General features: G+C 42.0%; 1 protein-coding gene across 1 annotated transcript; it reads right to left on the bottom strand.

Annotated features, from left to right (window-relative positions):
• Nucleotides 1-1930: 1930 nt before the first annotated feature.
• Nucleotides 1931-17993, bottom strand: LOC117076385 (T-cell surface glycoprotein CD1a-like). The gene is given in 7 exon segments (XM_033199818.1): nucleotides 1931-2518; nucleotides 2688-2778; nucleotides 3135-3413; nucleotides 3931-4125; nucleotides 4128-4205; nucleotides 4879-5145; nucleotides 17897-17993. Coding segments are annotated over 7 exon segments (945 nt in total). The 5' UTR covers nucleotides 17922-17993; the 3' UTR covers nucleotides 1931-2508.
• Nucleotides 17994-20199: the final 2206 nt, after the last annotated feature.

The raw sequence follows: 20199 nt of genomic DNA on the forward strand, positions 1-20199 counted from the left end.
GCTGATCGCTAGAGCTGAAGGTGGTATCAACCAACCAAAAGCCAGATGACTACTATGCAAATGTGGCAAGGTGGATTGAAACACAAATGGATTGGAACCTATCATGTCTAACCCAGGTAGAAAGACTGCAGCAGTCCCGTTCTTTGCTCTCCTCTATCCCATATTTTTCTTTTCCCCTTCTCCCATCACAACTTCATTTTCCAAAAATTTCTATATATGCAGCTGCTGCCAACTACACCTGGTCTGCCTAGATGTTTCCTTTGCCTTAGGTCCCTCCTCTCAGTTTTCTAAACAAATTAGAGCTAAGTCCCTTTCCCCAAGTTCAACTAAAATAACTTACTATACTAGAAAACTGAGAAATAAATAAGAAATGAAAATATCAATCTGCAGAATCATAAGAAATATTTGTTGAATTAATTCATGAATCCTAAAGTAATTGAAGTCTTGCTATGGATATCTTGACAAATACTACCATCTGGTGTCAATAGTCAATCCTCATTATCCAAAAATGTTATATTTGCTAATTTGTCTACTTGCCAAATTTTATGTGTAGCCCCTAGATATATATTCATAGCACTTTCACAATCATTTATGAATATGTGCAGAGAGGTACAAAATTTGAGTCCCTCAAAGAACATGTTCCTAAGGTCAAAAAAGGTGGTGCTCTGTCTTCATGTTCCAGCTCTCACACAGTAAACAAGCGTCCTTTTTGCAGTCTATATAGTGCCAACTTTTTCACATTTTTGTGTTTTTGGTTGGTGATTTCACAATCTTAAATGGCTCCCAAGTGTAATACTTAAGTTTTGTCTCATTTTCCTAAGCATACGAAGGCTGTGATATGCCTTACAGAGAAAAATGTGTATGTTAGATAAGCTTTGCTATAGTTACATGGTTGTTGACTATGAATTCAATGTTAATAAATCAACAGTGCAGTACATGCAGGAAAACGGGAAGGAAATTCACCCATCTGTAGGTGAGGTTGCTTGGGAAAGTAACATCTATAATGCTATGCTGAAGCTATGGGAAAATAAATATATTTGTGGACTCATGAAATGACAACCATTTTTTTTAAGTATAGTAGACATGTTGTGAGGCTGAAAACCAAAGAAATTTATGATTATGTTAACCAAGGTCAGGAATATACTAAACACTTCATAGATAGTGTTTTATTATATGGAAATACTGCATATAATGAATTAATTATAAATATATACATATATAAAATAAGATGTCTTTAAACAGAAACACACATAAAACAAGCTTATGTATACATCAGTTAACAAAAATGTTGTGAAAAAGCTCACAAGAACCTAACACTTGTATTCCCCTGGGAACAATGGCTCAGTGCTCATGAATCCAGTGTTTGCAGCAACTGCACAGAACATAACTGTCATGAATAATAAGAATGTGCAGTACGATATTACTTGCCTTGATCTCACTTCAATCTTGAGGAGCAACACTCTTGGTCCCTTTTTTGATCATTTTCTCTTCAGTGACACACTTGTACTACATCTCAGGCATCACCAGCATCAGTGCCTCACAAATTTTAGTGGACTTGTGAGTATCCTGCTGATTTTCCAAAATACAAATTATAATTCAGTAAATCTAAGGTGAGGCCCAAATTCTACCTTTCTAACAAGCTCCAGTGTGAGAACTCTGCTGCTTGTCCCTGAACCACTGAATAGTAAAGATATACATCCTGCCTTGCATACCTGCAACACTAATTTAACTCGAATAACTCTCTATAGCTGAATGATAGGAGTAGTAAGAGACAAAATTGTGTTTCTCCTCTGGAGCTCAGAGAACAAACTATAGAACTAGGAATGTGTAAAATTTCCTCCAAGCAAGAAGGCTTTTAACCAGAAGAGTATCAAATGTCTCAACTACTTCAAAAGCACCAGGAAGGAAAAGAATAAGAAAAGACTACAAATTTGGCATAAATTCAGCAAAGAGTTTTATTGAGAACGTGTTTTGTGAAGGCAAGATCCTTCACCAGGGATGCATATATTAAAAACACACATACTTTGCATTAAAGGAGTAGAAAAATTAGAAGGAAAAGGGGGACCTAAATAGCTGCAACGAAGGAGAGGAAGTGAGGAGTACAGTTAGCAAAGTACGGCTGAAATGTGGTGGGAGTTCAGACCAGGAAGAGACAGCTTCCCACTTGTGAGTCAGGGAAGGCCCTCGGGAATAAGGGACATCTATAACAAGCCTCATGATCCACTAATAGTTGAACATGTGAAGATTGCTAGGATCCCATTCCATTTGGAGATAAATTTTGAATTTTGAAGTCCCAGAACCCAGGTCAGAACAAGAAATCCTGCAAAACTAAATCGAGCTGATATTGACAAATAATCATTAATCAGAAACAAGCAAAAATGACAAAAGTTTTACAAGGAGAGTTGAGAGGACGTCATCACCACGATGTGTTCAGGTGTATCCTGAGCTGTTGGACTGCTGGTCTCTCACCCCAAAAGGAGAAGGGTGACAAGGAGGATCATGGTTATCTTAACGGAAACTGGATGAAAACAGAGATAGAAGTCACTCTGAATAAGGTGGAGCTAAGAATTGAGGAGTAAGAGGGAAGGGGACTGGGGAGAGAAGAACTGAGGAGAGAGAAACAAAAAACATGGGAAGACAAGTGGGGTAGGGACTAAGAGTAGGAAAGACACATGCAAAGAACTCACCAGCGTTTCCTGAACCAAAGCGCAAGACCTATCAGAAGAAGCAAAGGCACTATCACCGCCAAGATGATCAAGCCCATGGAACTGTGATGTTCTGTGAATTTGAGGAGACACCAAGGATGTTATAATCCACCCCATTTTACCTCATCCACTCCCTGTTTCACTGCGTTCCCTTGGCTTCTTTGTTTCATTTGAGTATCCAACTTACCAATCTCTTTTCTTTTTTTGTTTTTCTCTCATCCCTGCTCAGAGATGGATGCTTCATCTTATCCTCAGCATCCTCCTGCATCTACAGTGCCCTCATTTTCAAAACTTCTATTTCTTAGCTTACCTATTTTTATTCATGTTGGGGCTGTAATCCCTAAAATCCTAAAATTTTCAGCTTGCCCTGCCTCTATGCCTGAGGACCATCTCTTGGCATTTCCAGCTTGGGCCCCAGCTCTTTCTCACCCCAGTAGAGGACGATGTCCTGGCCCTCTAGACTGCTGTGCTTCACCCGACAGGACAGGCCAGCTGCCTCCCCAGCGGCCACCTCCAGGGTTGCTCGGAGATACCATGTCCCGTCAGCATTGGGCAGGATGTCCCCTCGCTGAGTGCCCTGCTGCTCCTGCTCACCCCGCATCCACATCACCCACACAGGTTTTGGGTAGAATCCTGAGACATGGCACACAAGCTGTAGATGGCCAGGTCCAGGACTGAGGCCACGGGACAGCCAGGCCTCAGGCTTCGCTGCAAAGGACAGAAAAGATATTCAAATACAGACTGGGAGTTTCATATCTCCACAGCAGTTTAGAAGTTTAGATAGACACAACGTTCCCATTTCTCTCTCTTTTTTTTTTTTTTTTTTTTTTTTTGAGGCAGGGTCTCACTCTGTCACTATGCAGTAGTGCAGTGGCATAATTATAATTATAGCACACTCTAACCTCAAACTCTTGGGCTCAAGCAATCCTCCTGCCTCAGCCTCTTAAGTAACTGGGACTACAGGTGTGTGCTACCATGACTGGCTAACTTATTTTTTTTTTTTAGAGACAGGGGTCTCACTATGTTGCTCAGGCTGGTCTGGGACTCCTGCCCTTAAGCGGTCCTCCAGCCTCAGCTTCCCAAAGCACTGGGATTACAGATGTAAGCCACTGCACCCAGCCTTTCCCACTTCTGGGTGGCGCTTCCTTATTCCAAATTGGAAGGGGGTGGTGGAAGGGTATGATTTTCCAATCAAAAGTTCTTGGAGGGAGGGTGCAGGACTGACCTTGCCGCTGGAGATGTGCCTTTCCTGCATCAAGAAGACTCAAGATGAAACGTGGGCAGGTGTCACTGAGGAGACTGTGTGTTATGTCATTTTTATGCTGATTCTGATTGAGCACTCTGCAGAGACGCTTGGCCATATTCCCAGCCACTGGAGATGGCAACCATGAATTGTTCTGGAAGCTCATGAAATCTGATCATAAGCTAACTGAAGGAAGCTTCCTGAGAACTTTCCAGAATGCAGTTCACAGCCTCCTGTCACCTGTATCTCAAAAGGATCTGGGGTTATGAAATACGGGAAAGAGGGAGAAAAAAAGATAAAATGAAATGAGTAGAAGCAAAGATTGTAGGAGTAGAAGCAAGGATTGCAGAAGCAGAAGGGGGAATTTTGCAGGGTTTGACATAATGGAATAAAATTTGGTTTGGTCAGGGATTCAGAGAAAGAGGAACTGGTGGAAGCTGTAGATGGAGGAAAAGATTAGTATCGTATGGAAGAGGGCAGACTGGTCAAAGAAAGTGATGTGAATGCTGTGGGTGAGGAAGGATTGGTGTAAGAGAACTGGGATTACAACAACTTAAGTTGAATGGAATGCAATGGGTTACAATTGAGTATATATAGAGAGACTCCTGAAGAGAATGAATGAGAAAGTGAGAAAGCTGAAGGTATCTGGTTGTAGGGCAGGAAAAAGGGTGGCCACAGGATACCTGTAAGAAGAGGTAATAATGCATAACCCTACAGTCAATAAGAGACGAGTTCACAAGTAGCAGAAGTGTCTGAAGAATTAGGGTCTGGATAATAGCCCTTGCCCAAAAGTATGCAATTGCAGTTTTATGGTGGAAAGAATAGAATAAGATACAGAAGAGAGTTAGGCTGTTTCCTACAGGAATAAGAAACATTGAGACATCCCCTGTCTCCCACCTCCCCACTCCCCAGGGAGGAAACTGAACTCACACTCAAACTGCAATTTACGGGAGTATCTATGCATTCCCTCAAGGAACTGAACGCAGCGTATATGGAATAACATTTCCAGTTCCTTCCACTCCTCGTTGCTGAAGTTTCCCCTGGACCAGGACCACAGGAAAATGATCGTGCTGCAATTTCTCTCCAAGGTGTGGGTCTGCAAATCACCCAGACAACCCGAGATCAGACTTCGTTTCCAGGAATGGTTGTAAAAGGATGCAATCTGGATGACATGGAAGGAGACAGGCTCCTTGAGTCCTGTGGCAAAAGAACAAATAGAATGGGGAGAAAGAAATTGACAAAGAATGGAGAGAGGCCAGAGTGGGGGAACTCAGAATCTGGAGAAAAGGGGATCCATCATGGTCTTAGCAGACGTTTGCTTGCCACAGAGCCCCATGACTTATTAACCACCTTCGTAAGAGCTCGGGGACTTGGAGTCATGGACAGTCAGAATGGAACCAGCCTGGCACTCTCACTTTCCAGGTATATGCTAGGGAAAGCACAAACACATACACACACACACACACATACATACATGTGCACACACACAAACACACACACACACAGACCATCATCCACCCAACTGGGCAGTTGTCAGAGTTCTTACCATCTGCATTGCCACCACCTGGGAGAACAGCTAGCAATGGAAGTAGCAAAAACAGCATGTCATTTGCAGATGTTATTTCCTTCCCTCAGAAAAAACGGTCTTTGATTTCTGTTCCAAACAAACCTACCCCCACGATATCTCTATTCTGACTTCTTTCTGCAACCAACAGACAAACCTCCCCTGACTGCAACAAAGAAAATTCACTCCAAAAACCCTGAGACGCCTATTTAGTCTCTCATTTCCCTCTGGTTCTGACTCTCCTCTCTAGTTTCCAACTTCTGTCCTTGTCACCAACTTCCAACTTATTCACCTTCCCCTAATTCAACTGCTATGGAACAACTCTGACGTGGCATTGAAAAGCCACTTAACCACTAAGGACTTTTTTTTCCTCAACCATACAATAAGAGCATAAAACTAAATGGCTCCCAGAGTGCCGCCCAATGTTCCCATGTCCCTGTTGTTTTTGATCACTCTGTCCTTTTCAATATTTTCCCATGTATTTTCTTCCCCTGTCTCTTCACCCCCTTACTATATTCTCATTTCTGATTTAACATTGATTTATTTGCTTTGTCAGAGTCTCCTATGACTGCCCTGTGTGACAGTATAAACTAACACCTTTTCTCCATTATTCTTAGAGAAGAGCCAGTAACCATCACAAAAAAAAAAAAGAACAAGAACACTAAAATATATAAAGAAAATTTCCTCTGTTTGATTTTCATTGATACACATTCACTCACTCAATAGACTCTCTTAGCACCTGCCTGGAGTCAAGCATCTTGGTACTTAAGGATATGCAGTAGTTGACAACACAATCACTTTATTGAAGGAGTTTTTACTCTACTTAGGGAGAAAAACACAAGAACTATAAATCTTAGTGTGCTGAGTTTTATTATACTGTATACACTCTCTGGATAAAAACAAGGCCTGCTTGAAATAGTATTTTCTAAAATGGGGACTCCTAACTAAAGTTTGCCAGCCCAGAATTTTGACTTCAATGGTTAACTTGGATATTAGTTCCATGCCGTTATCACACTGTATCCCCACTTAACAGAGTACCTCGCAAGTGGTAGGTGCTTAGTGAATATTTGTCAAATGAATGAATGAATTCAGCCAATACATCCATTTTTTAATTATGGAGGAGATATTCAACATGAAACTTTTTAAAGGTATCATAAAAGTTACTTGTAACCCTACATAGTGAGATGAGAATCTCATACACTTTTATTAAGGATAAAAATACAAGTTACTGGCATGAGGTTTACATAAAGGATCCTGCTATAAATTTCCTATTACTTATAAGAAACTAGTCAGAACTTGAGAGCAGTGAAGTTAATGGAATATTCCAAAGTCTGTATCCCAGGATCCCTTTTTACTACTCCTACTTGGATGTTTCAGGGTTGTTTTGTCATAAACGAGTCTTTGCTGGACAGATTTACATTCCTCTTTTATGTTGCTTGTTACTATTCAAGGACTTCTAAATATATGTTTGTGCTTTGTAGGTATCATCCATATAAATGTGTTTGGGCTATTTACTTTATTTTTTGGTTTTCAAAAAAAATATCTGAAGCTAATATAGGGGAAAAATTTTTTTTCTCGAGACAGGGTTTCACTCTGTTATTCAGGCTGGAGTGCAGTGGAATGATCATAGTTCACTGTAACCTCAAACTCCTGGCCTCAAGCAATCCTCCTGTGTCAGCCTCCCAAAGTGCTGGGATTATTGGTATGAGCCACCAGGCATGGCCTGCAAATAATTTTTGTTTGTTTGTTTGTTTGTTTTTAGTTTTGTTTTGTTTTGTTTTGAGACAGAGTCTCACTCTGTCACCCAGGCTGGAGTGCAGTGGGGTGATCTCAGCTCACTGCAACGTCTGCCTCCCAGGTTCAAGCAATTGTCCTGCCTCAGCCTCCCAAGTAGCTGGGGTTACAGGTGTGTGCCACCATGCCTGGCTAACTTTGATATTATTAATAGAGATGGGGTTTCACCATGTTGGTCTCAAACTCCTGATCTCAGGTGATCCACCTGCCTCGGCCCCCCAAAGTGCTGGGATTACAGATAATTTTTTTAAAGTTAAGATTAGTGTGCAAAAAGCTGTAAAGAGCTTCATTTTCATATGTACAATTGTTTGAAGCCAGACCATCAAAATCACAACTTGAATTTATCAAAGAACTGAAATATCAGGGCAACCAGTTAACCCAAAATATAAAGAAAGACAGACTCCTCCAAGGACAGAAGGAATGCAAACCCTTGTTTACTTGGGACAGATGCCAGACACTATACAAGCCAGTAAGAAGAAAAATGCAGCTAAAATTTTAAACAAATTAGTAAAAGCTAGCATGAGTATATAGAAGCCCTGGGAGTCATAGAAACAGGGAATTTCACATCAGTCTCTAAGCCCTTTTCCGTAAACCTCATCAGGGTCTTCTGAAAGATTAGGGTCAGAGATGTAGACCAGATAAATCCTCCCTCATGATGCAGGCCTGAGGAATGAGAACAGCTACCGCATGGGAAAGGTTGTGAGTCCCAACCAGACCTGTCTCCTCTATTGCAACAAAGAAAAAAAAAAAAAAAAAACCTGGTCAGGTGCGATGGGTCACACCTATAATCCCAGCACTTTGGGAGGCCAAGGTGGGCATCACAAGGCCAAGAGTTTGAGAACAACCTGGTCAACATGGTGAAACCCCGTCTGTACTAATAATACAAAAAATTAGCCGGGTGTGGTGGTGCACACCTGTAGTCTCAGCTACTTGAATCCAGGAGGCAGAGGTAGCAGTGAGCCGAGATCATGCCACTGCACTCCAGCCTGGGCAACAGAGCAAGATTCGGTCCAAGATGGCCAAATAGGAACAGCTCCAGTCTCCAGCTCCCAGTGTGAGTGACACAGAAGATGGGTGATTTCTGCATTTTCAAATGAGCTACTGGGTTCATCTCACTGGCTCAGTTTGGACAGGTGGCACTGGTCCGTGGATGCAGCCCTACCAGTGAGAGGTGAAGCAGGGTGAGGCATTGCCTCGCCTGGGAAGCATAAAGGAGAAGGGAATTCCTTTTCCTAGCCAAAGGAAATTGAGACACACAACACCTGGAATATCGGGTAACTCCCACCCTAATACTGTGCTTTACCAAGGGTCTTAGCAAATGGCACACCAGGAGATTATATCCCACACCTGGCCCAGAGAGTCCCACGCACAGGGAGCCTCCCTCATTGCTAGCACAGCAGTCTGAGATCTAACTGCAAGGTGGCAGCGAGGATGGGGGAGCGGCGCCAGCCATTGCTGAGGCTTAAATAGGTAAACAAAGCCAACAGGAAACTCAAATTGGGTGGAGCCCACCACAGCTCAAGGAGGCTGGCCTGTCTCTAAACTCCTCCTCTCGGACAGGTCATAGCTAAACAAAAAGCAGCAGAAACCTCAGCAGAGGTAAATGCCCCCATACGGCAGCTTTGAAGAGAGCAGTGGATCTCCCAGCACAGAGGTTAAGATCTGAGAATGGACAGACTTCCTGCTCAAGTGGGTCCCTGACCCCTGAGTAGCCTAACTGCGAGACATCCCCCACTAGGTGCAGACCAACACCTCACACCTCACATGGCGGGGTACACCCCTGACACAAAGCTTCCAGAGCAAGAATCAGACAGCAACACTCGCTAATCAGCAACATTCTATCTTCTGCAGATTTGCTGCTGATACCCAGGCAAACAGGGTCTGGAGTGGACCTCAAGCAAACTCCAACAGACCTACAGCTGAGGGTCCTGATTGTTAGAAGGAAAACTAACAGAAAGGACACCCACAACAAAACCCCATCAGTACATCACCATCATCAAAGACCAAAGGCAGATAAAACCACAAAGATGGGGAAAAAACAGTGCAGAAAAGCTGGAAATTCAAAAAATCAGAGCACATCACCCCCTGCAAAGGAACTCAGATCATCACCAGCAAGAGGAGAAAGCTGGACAGAGAATGACTCTGATGAGTCCAGAGAAGAGGGCTTCAGTCCATCAAACTTCTCAGAGCTAAAGGAGGAACTATGTAACCAGCGCAAAGAAACTAAAAACCTTGAAAAAAGACTTGACGAATGGCTAACTGGAATAACCAAAGTAGAGAGTCCTTAAAAGAACTGATAGAGATGAAAACCATAACATGAGAACTACATGGCAAATGCACAAGCTTCAATAACTGACTTGATCATCTAGAAGAAAGAGTATCAGCGATTGAAGATCAAATGAATGAAATGAAGTGAGAAGAGAAGTATAGAGAAAAAGGAGTAAAAAGAAATGAACAAAGCCTCCAAGAAATATGGGATTATGAAGAAAGACCAAATCTACGTCTGACTGGGGTGCCTGAAACTGACGGGGAAAATGGAACCAACTTGGAAAACCCTCTGCAGAATATCATCCAGGAGAACTTCCCCAACCTACTAAGGCAGGCCAACATTCAAATTCAGGAAATACAGAGAATGCCACAAAGATACTCCTTGAGAAGAGCAACTCCAAGACACAATTGTCAGATTCACCAAAGCTGAAATGAAGGAAAAAAAGTTAAAGGCAGTCAGAGAGAAAGGTCGGGTTACCCACAAAGGGAAGCCCATCAGACTAACAGCAGATCTCTCAGCACAAACACTACAAGCCAGAAGAGGGTGGGGGCCAATATTCAGCATTCTTAAAGAAAAGAATTTTCAACCCAGAATTTCATTTCCAGCCAACTAAGTTTCATAAGTGAAGGAGAAATAAAATCCTTTACAGACAAGCAAATGCTTAGAGAGTTTGTCACCACCAGGCCTGCCCTACAAGAGACCCTGAAGGAAGCACTAAACATGGAAAAGAACAACAGGTACCAGCCATTGCAAAAACATGTCAAAATGTAAAGTCCATCAATGCTAGGAAGAAACTACATCAACCAGTGAGCAAAATAACCAGCTAATATCATAATGACAGGATCAAGTTCACACATAACAATATTAAATTTAAATGTAAATGGACTAAATGGTCCAACTAAAAGACACAGACTAGCAAATTGGATAAAGAGTCAAGACCCATCAGTTTGCTGTATTCAGGAGACCCATCTCACATGCAGAGACATACATAGGCTAAAAATAAAGGGATGGAGGAAGATCTACCAAGCAAATGGAAAACTAAAAAAAGCAGGGGTTGCAAATCTAGTCTCTGATAAAACAGAGCTTAAACCATCAAAGATCAAAAGAGACAAAGAAGGTCACTGCATAGTGGTAAAGGGATCAATTCATCAGGAAGAGGTAACTATCCTAAATATATATGCACCCAATACAGGAGCACCCAGATTCATAAAGCAAGTCCTTAGAGATTTACAAAGAGACTTAGACTCCCATACAATAATAATGGGAGACTTTAACACCCCACTGTCAACATTAGATAGATCAACGAGAAAGAAAGTCAACAAGGATATCCAGGAATTGAACTCAACTCTGCACCAAGCGGACCTAATAGACATCTACAGAATTCTCCATCTCAAATCAACAGAATATACATTCTTCTCAGCACCACATCGCACTTATTCGAAAATTGACCACATAGTTGGAAGTAAAGCACTCCTCACCAAACGTGAAAAAACAGAAATTATAACAAACTATCTCTCAGACACAGTGCAATCAAACTAGAACTCAGGACTAAGAAACTCAATCAAAACCGCTCAACTACGTGGAAACTGAACAACCTCCTCCTGAATGGCTACTGGGTACAAAACAAAATGAAGGCAGAAATAAAGCTGTTCTATGAAACCAATGAGAACAAAGATACAACATACCAGAATCTCTGGGACACATTTAAAGCAGTGTGTGGACGGAAATTTGTAGCATTAAATGCCCACAAGAGAAAGCAGGAAAGATCTAAAATTGACACCCTAGCATCACAATTAAAAGAACTAGAAAAGCAAGAGCAAACACATTCAAAAGCTAGCAGAAGGCAAAAAATAACTAAGATCAGAGCAGAACTGAAGGAGATCGAGACACAAAAATCCCTCCAAAAAATCAATGAATTCAGGAGCTGGTCTTTTGAAAAGATCAACAAAATTGATAGATGACTAGCAAGACTAATAAAGAAGAAAACAGAGAAGAATCAAATAGATGCAATAAAAAATGATAAAGGGGATATCACCACTGACCCCACAGAGATACAAACTACCATCAGAGAATATTATAAACACCTCTACGCAAACAAACTAGAAAACCTAGAAGAAATGGATAAATTCCTGGACACTTACACTCTCCCAAGACTAAACCAGGAAGAAGTTGAAACCCTGATTAGACCAATAGCAGGCTCTGAAATTGAGGCAATAATTAATAGCCTACCAACCAAAAAAAGTCCAGGACCAGACGGATTCACAGCTGAATTCTACCAGAGGTACAAGGAGGAGTTGGTACCATTTTTTCTGAAACTATTCCAATCAATAGAAAAAGAGGGAATCCTCCCTAACTCATCTTACGAGGCCAACATCATCCTGACACCAAAGCCTGACAGAGATACAACAAAAAAAGAGAATTTTAGACCAATATCCCTGATGAACATTGATGAAAAAATCCTCAATAAAATACTGGCAAACTGAATCCAGCAGCACATCAAAAAGCTTATCCATCATGATCAAGTGGGCTTCATCCGTGGGATGCAACGCTGGTTCAACATATGCAAATCAATAAATGTAATCCAGCATATAAACAGAACCAAAGACAAAAATCACATGATTATCTTACTAGATGCAGCAAAGGCCTTTGACAAAATTCAACAGCGCTTCATGCTAAAAACTCTCAATAAATTCGGTATTGATGGAACATATCTCAAAATAATAAGAGCTATTTATGACAAACCCACAGCCAATATCATACTGAATGGGCAAAAACTGGAAAAATTCCCTTTGAAAACTGGCACAAGACAGGGATGCCCTCTCTCACCACTCCTATTCAACATTGTGTTGGAAGTTCTGGCTAGGACAATCAGACAAGAGAAAGAAATCAAGGGTATTCAGTTAGGAAAAGAAGAAGTCAAATTGTCCCTGTTTGAAGATGACATGATTGTAGATTTAGAAAACCCCATTGTCTCACCCCAAAATCTCCTTAAGCTGATAAGCAACTTCAGCAAAGTCTCAGGATACACAATCAATGTGCAAAAATCACAAGCATTCTTATACACCAGTAACAGACAAACAGAGAGCCAAATCATGAATGAACTCCCATTCACAATAGCTTCAAAGAGAATAAAATACCTAGGAATCCAACTTACAAGAGATGTAAAGGACCTCTTCAAGGAGAACTACAAACCACTGCTCAGTGAAATCAAAGAGGACACAAACAAATGGAAGAACATACCATGCTCATGGATAGGAAGAATGAATATTGTGAAAATGGCCATACTGCCCAAGGTAATTTACTGATTCAATGCCATCCCCATTATGCTACCAATGACTTTCTTCACAAAATTGGAAAAAACGGCTTTAAAGTTCATATGGAACCAAAAAAGACCACGACAACCCTAAGCCAAAAGAACAAAGCTGGAGGCATCACACTACCTGACTTCGAACTCTACTACAAGGCTACAGTAATCAAAACAGCATGGTACTGGTACCAAAACAGAAATATAGACCAATGGAAAAGAACAGAGCCCTCGGAAATAATACCACATATCTACAGCCATCTGATCTTTGATAAACCTGACAAAAACAAGAAATGGGGAAAGGATTCCCTATTTAATAAATGGTGCTGGGAAAATTGGCTAGCCATAAGTAGAAAGCTGAAACTGGATCCTTTCCTTACTCCTTATATGAAAATTAATTCAAGATGGATTAGAGACTTAAATGTTAGTCCAAAAACCATAAAAACCCTAGAAGAAAACCTAGGGAATACCATTCAGGACATAGGCATGGGCAAGGACTTCATGTCTAAAACATCAAAAGCAACGGCAACAAAAGTCAAAATTGACAAATGGGATCTAATTAAACTGAAGAGCTTCTGCACAGCAAAAGAAACTTCCATCAGAGTGAACAGGCAACCTACAGAATAGGAGAAAATTTTTGCAATCTACTTATCTGACAAAGGGCTAATATCCAGAACCTATAAAGAACTCAAACAAATTTACAAGAAAAAAGCAAACAACCCCATGAAAAAGTGGGCAAAGGATATGAACAGACACTTCTCAAAAGAAGACATGCATGCAGCCAACAGACACATGAAAAAATGCTCATCATCACTCGCCATCAGAGAAATGCAAATCAAAACCACAATGAGATACCATCTCACACCAGTTAGAATGGCAATCATTAAAAAGTCAGGAAACAACAGGTGCTGGAGAGGATGTGGAGAAATAGGAACACTTTTACACTGTGGGTGGGACTATAAACTAGTTCAACCATTGTGAAAAACAGTGTGGTGATTCCTCAAGGACCTAGAACTAGAAATACCATTTGACCCAGCCATCCCATTACTGGGGATATACCCAAAGGATTATAAGTCATGCTGCTATAAAGACACATGCATGCATATGTTTATTGCGGCACTATTCCCAATAGCAAAGACTTGGAATCAACCCAAATGTCCATCAGTGACAGACTGGATTAAGAAAATGTGGCACATATACACCATGGAATACTATGCAGCCATTAAAAAGGATGAGTTTGTGTCCTTTGTAGGGACATGGATGCAGCTGGAAACCATCATTCTCAGCAAACTATTGCAAGAACAGAAAAGCAAATACCACATGTTCTCACTCATAGGTGGGAATTGAACAATGAGATCACTTGGACACAGGAAGGGGAACATCACACACCAGGTCCTATTGTGGGGAGGGGTAGTGGGGAGGGATAGCATTAGGAGATATACCTAATGTAAATGACGAGTTAATGGGTGCAGCACACCAACATGGCACATGTATACCTATGTAACAAACCTGCACGTTGTACACATGTACCCTAGAACTTAAAGTATAATTTAAAAAAAAAAAAAAAAGAGCCCTTACCTGCCAGGGAAAGGGCAGAAAGCCCTGCTGCCTTCAGGCACAGGTGAAAACCCACTGCAACTGAGGAGGAGAAAAACAACAGGAAGGAACAATAAAACATCCTGGTTCCAGACTATTAGAGGTCCCAAACTGCTGGAAGAAAGGCAGGAACACTTACATGACAAAACTTCAAAAAATTCAAAAACAACTGACCTGCCTAAGAATGAGACTGCACCATAACAAAAGATAGTGCTCCCATTCCTTCTCCCAAGCAGTATTATAAGTGTCAATTACGAGAGGAGTCTGCAGCTAGAAGAATGGAAAGCATGGTGGTGGGTCCTCTAGAGATACTTCACAAAGGAAACACCAAAACCTGAAAGTGGAGACATTAACAAAACCTGGCAAACCAGCCCCACCCTACAAACAGAGTAATGTAGAGGAACTTGAAGACTATTATAGCAACAGCAAAACGCAAACCCAGTTAGCTCCAGACTAGATTGACTCAAACCCTCACACTGCAGTTCACTCTTGAATAACATGAGTTTCAACTGTGTGGGTTTACTCATACATGGATTTTCTTCTGAGTCTGCCACCAGTAAGACAATGCAACTCTTTTTCCTCCTCCTCTTTCTGCCTACTGTACATGAAGACAATGAATATGAACACATGATGATCCACTTAATAAATAGATACATTTTCTCTCCCTTCTGATTTTGTTAAAAAATATTTTCTTTCCTCTTGCTTACTTGACATTTATTATAATGTCATCTATAATACATTTAACAGACAAAATATGTGTTCATCAACTGTTTTTGTTAGCAGTAAGGCTTCCAGTCAATAGTAGGCTATAGTTAAGATTTTGAAAAAGTCAAAAGTTATACATGGATTTTTGACTGCATGGGGCCGTCATCACTCCTAACCCCTGTGTTATTCAAGGGTCAACTGTACAAGTTTAGCAAGCTTAGCCTGATTTCTCATATGGAATGGCTCCTGGGAAAACCTTAGAGATATAGGGACTGTAATTCTTAAAAAACTCTTCTAAAACTTTATGAGGCTTCTCCCTCACTCAAATGAAATAGAGCAGCAGGGACAGCAGACTTCACGCCAAGGTAACAAAATGAGGGCACTAAAGCTAGCACACACACACACAAATGTTTCCCAAGTTAATGCAAAGAGTAGGGAATGAAAAGATGAGAGAGATGGGAAGAGAGGAACAACACTGGGCTGATCAGGTACAAGACATCCGCATGACTCAGACCAAGGTGGAAGATGGCAGAAATGGCTGGGGAAGGCTGAGCTGTCCACGGTCCTAGGATGGAAAGTCTGAGAGAGGCAAGATTCTCTGAAGGTTATAAAGAGGCAGAGTCAGGATCATCCTCCAAATAGTGAGTTAATGAGTGTATTGTATATCCTGGGCTTGCTTCATGGGGCATGCAACCAATGCAGCAGCATAGTTGATGCCCTATGATCATCATCTTTAAATTCTTCATAATTTTATCTTAATGTGTGTTTTATAAATGAAGTCAAATGAGCCAAAAATAACTTGTGTGAGGGCTTCTCAGCTGACATGTGGTCTTGGCTCCCATCACTTCACCTCCCCAGCACTGATTCTCTGCCATCTGCTCCCCACCGTCTGGGGCCACAGGCAATTCCTGCCTTCCTGTCCACCACCACCCTGCCACTCTCTGCCCATGCAGCCATCTGATCTCATCAGCAGAGGAGGCCCCTTCTGCCGTCACCTTTCACAATTATCTTGCTTCTGGCAGGGGCACAAAGAGAATAAGATTTGGGGGCATGCATCTCACAGTATCTGCACAGAGCTTGGCTTTAGCCCCATCCCCACCCAGGCTGCACCACAGAGTGTTTTGAGACAACTCAGGACAACCTGCTATCCCTTGATCCAATAATCAAGTGCATCTCCATACAGTGGTTGTAATTTCATGGTGGTCACCCATCTGTAGAGGGTTGGAGTGGCCACGGTGGGAAGGGGAGGCTGACTTCCTCTTCCCAGCAAGAGGAACCCAGCAGCCAGTGGGCAACTTGCATGGGCTCAGAGTCATGGAGTGGGGCCCCCGGGCACCTAAGAGCCTCTGTGTTCACCCTGTGAGTATCCCTGTGCCCGAGGGGTACAACATTAGCAAAATAAACAAATAAACAAAAATAACAAAACAAAACACCATAACAAGTTGAGACAGAGAGAAAGAGACAGAAACTTTAGAAGGAACAAGAAAGTTTTATATTTTAATACTTTTAAAAGCACTCATCCTGCCTATTTGAATACAGACCTGCTATGCTCTGAATCTTTGTGTCTTCCCAAAACTCATATGTTGAAATTCTAACCCCTGATGTGATGTTAGTAGGAAGTGGGGCCTTTGGGAGGTGATTAGATTGAGATTGGAGCCCTCATGAATGTGATCAGTTCCCTTATAAGAGACCCAAGAGAGACCCCTGACCCCTTCCACCATGTGAGGACACATCCAGAAAGTGTACTCTATGTACCAGAAAGCAGGTCTCCACTAGACATTCAATCTTCCTTGATCTTTCCAGCCTCTATAACTGTGAAAAATAAGTTTATGCTGTTTATAAGCCACCCAGTCTGTGGTATTCTGTTTTAGCAGCCTGAATGGAGAATGAAAGGTCCCCAGATTTTTATTCTTTACAACCCCACAAATTATGTGGCCTGCACCCTTGAGTATGTGGTCAGAAAAGGAAAGAGAAGTCAGTTTACATTTGATAAGGAGAAGAAAGAGAATTAACTAATTGAGAAATGGAGTTCCGGGACCAAAGGTTTGGGAGCTGATCAGAAACACCAGGGGCATAAAATATGCTAAAGAAGGAAGAAGCGGGAGAAGAGGAAGTTGGGCGCAGATTGGAAAGAGAAGTGGAGCCAAGCCACAAGTTTCTCCACCCCAACTTTCTGTGGGCAGAGCTGATCTTTATCAGAGATGCAGGCAGTAGCTGGTGAGAGTCATAGTCCTACTGTGGGTCTGCAACTTTCCCAGCCAACTCCACTCCTGAGTGTACACTCAGCTATGGGGGGTACAGGGCAGGATCTGAATGAGGGAATGGAAGGGAACAGGGCTTCTTGGAAGCTGTCTGGGGGTGCTGAGAAATTGAGGGTGGGGGCTGAGAAACAGCAGAATGCTAGGCAAAACTCAAGAGATAAGATAGGTAGGGAAGGTGACCAGGATCAGAGAAAATGAAAATAATTAAGAGAGAAGGAGATGGCTATCACTGATCACTGATAATTTTGTGCTCCCTGGACACAGGAAACCCCAGAGAAGAAAACTATGGTGAATAACATACACCCTGATTGGAACTCAATCAGACAGGTGTCCCAGCTATCCTCGGCAAGTCCAGTATTCTTCCCTTTGCCACCAAACCTTTCCCCAGGATTCACTTTCTTGAATCACTGGTGTTCACGCAAAAGCATGTTCCTGTTCACTGTAACAGCTCTTACCTGTTGCTCCCCCAAAGCCGAACATGGCTTCTAAATTCTTCCTTCCCCAGTGAAGCTCTCCTCAGAACCCAGATATGAAAGCTCCCCTCCCGACATGGTCTCATCTCATCTGACTTCCCCCTCTTCACTAACAGAAACCTCAATTTCCTGGCCAAAGAAACCACTGCCTCTCATAACCACATGCCTTTTCTGGGCTTGTCATCTTCCCTCTCACTCTGCTTGAAGTTTTTTCCTTGCCATTCTGGCTTCTGGCAGGTCTCGCTTTATCTGCCTGTGTGCTGCTGGCCTCTCACAGCACATCTCTTGCAGTAAAAGGAGCTTTAGACTGAATCAAGATGAGCCCCCACATGGGACTCCTGTTGGACATTTTGAATTGGAGAGATCCTTAACACTTTGGCCTCTGTTTCCTTATCTGTAAAATAACTAGATTGAAAGAACTGAATAGTCGCTAATGTCACCATGGCTTAGTCTTTGTGTCTTACCTTGCTCCTGTTCCTTTCCATACACGTGTTCTTCTTCCTCCATCTTTCTCACTATTGTGTGTCTTCACTGTCATCCTCCCTTAGCCTTTATCTCAGCACCGAGAGCCTCCTCTTCGTTTTCTCATACTTCCTATCCATTCAATTTAACCTCAGTCCCTCCTCCTGGACTCGCTTTCCTAACTAAAGCATTGCCTTGTCACATGACCCTTGGATTTCTGTGTGTAATACATGAAACAGCCAGGGATCCTGCCTGTGGAAAGACAGCACACTACATGACTTGAAAAGACATACTAATACAAAACACCCAGAAATGCAAGATTGTTTTAAATAATTTTTAAATGTATAAGCTACATTTACAATGAAATAAAGGAAGTCCTCTAAGGGGCAAAGTAAAGAAATGGAAACCCAGAGAGGCAAACAGGATCCATAACTGGACATACTAAGCATTCTCTTGTATAGATCCCTAGGAGTTTGGCTACTGTTAGTCACTTGAATCAGGAAACAAGGCCTTAGGATGAAAAAAATGGTAATAAGAGTTGCAACTGAGGCTCCTGCTACATCTTCACTTCAGTGATAGAATGGACGAATAGACTAGAAAAAAAAATCCATCCAACTTTATAGATTGGTTTTTCAGTTTTTCTCCTTCTGAGGATTGCTAATCACAAGTCTGAGTTTGAAGTTCAAAAGTATCTACTTGCATGAGCCTGAAATTCACAAGCTAAGAAATTAATTTTAAAAGTAATTCCAGGCTGGGCATGGTGGCTCACGCTTATAATCTCAGCAGTTTGGGAGCCGGAGGCGGGCAGATCACTTGAGTTCAGGAGTTTCAGACCAGCCTGGCCAACATGGTGAAACTTCGTCACTACTGAAAAGACAAAATTAAGCCAGGTGTGGTTGCGCACAACTGTAATCTCAGCTACTCAGGAGGCCGAGGCACAAGAATGTCTTGAGCCCAGGAGGTGGAGGTTGCTGTGAGCCGAGATCGCGCCTCTGCACTCCAGCCTGGGAGACAGAGCAAGGCTCTGTCTCAAAACAAAACAAAACAAAACAAAACAAACATAATTCCAGGTGTGCCACCTGCTGAAAGTTAAAGCAAAGTTCATCTCAAGAGAACCACCCTCAATACAAGCTGCAAAGGATATTTCACAAAAAGCCTTTCCTAAGATGAGGTCGCCATCCATAATTAGCACCGGGAGAAAGATTGCATGATGAAGGAAAGTTGGGAGACAGAATAGTTTTGTTTCCCTAAGATATAACATATAGAGGAATTTATATTTTAAAACCTTAAAGTCGGCGGGGCGCGGTGGCTCAAGCCTGTAATCCCAGCACTTTGGGAGGCCGAGACGGGCGGATCACGAGGTCAGGAGATCGAGACCATCCTGGCTAACATGGTGAAACCCCGTCTCTACTAAAAAATACAAAAAACTAGCCGGGCGAGGTGGCGGGCGCCTGTAGTCCCAGCTACTCGGGAGGCTGAGGCAGGAGAATGGCATAAACCTGAGAGGCGGAGCTTGCAGTGAGCTGAGATCCGGCCACTGCACTCCCGCCTGGGCAACAGAGCGAGACTCCATCTCAAAAAATAAATAAATAAATAAAATAAAATCTTAAAGTCAAAAAGGTTTGAAAAAAGACATTATCAAAAAATACCAAGAATATTTTAAAGCAAACTAAACTTCTAAAAAGATAAACTCTAATTACTATAATTAAAATATCAATAAGTGGATTAAACAACAAAGACAAAAAGCAATTTAAAAATACTTCTAAATTGGGAGAGCTGAAGAATTTCCTCTAATGCAATATAGAGATAAAGAAGTGTTGAAT

The sequence above is a fragment of the Trachypithecus francoisi genome, unplaced genomic scaffold, assembly GCF_009764315.1.
Source record: "Trachypithecus francoisi isolate TF-2019V2 unplaced genomic scaffold, Tfra_2.0 Lachesis_group5, whole genome shotgun sequence".
NCBI classification, from domain to species: Eukaryota; Metazoa; Chordata; class Mammalia; order Primates; family Cercopithecidae; genus Trachypithecus; species Trachypithecus francoisi.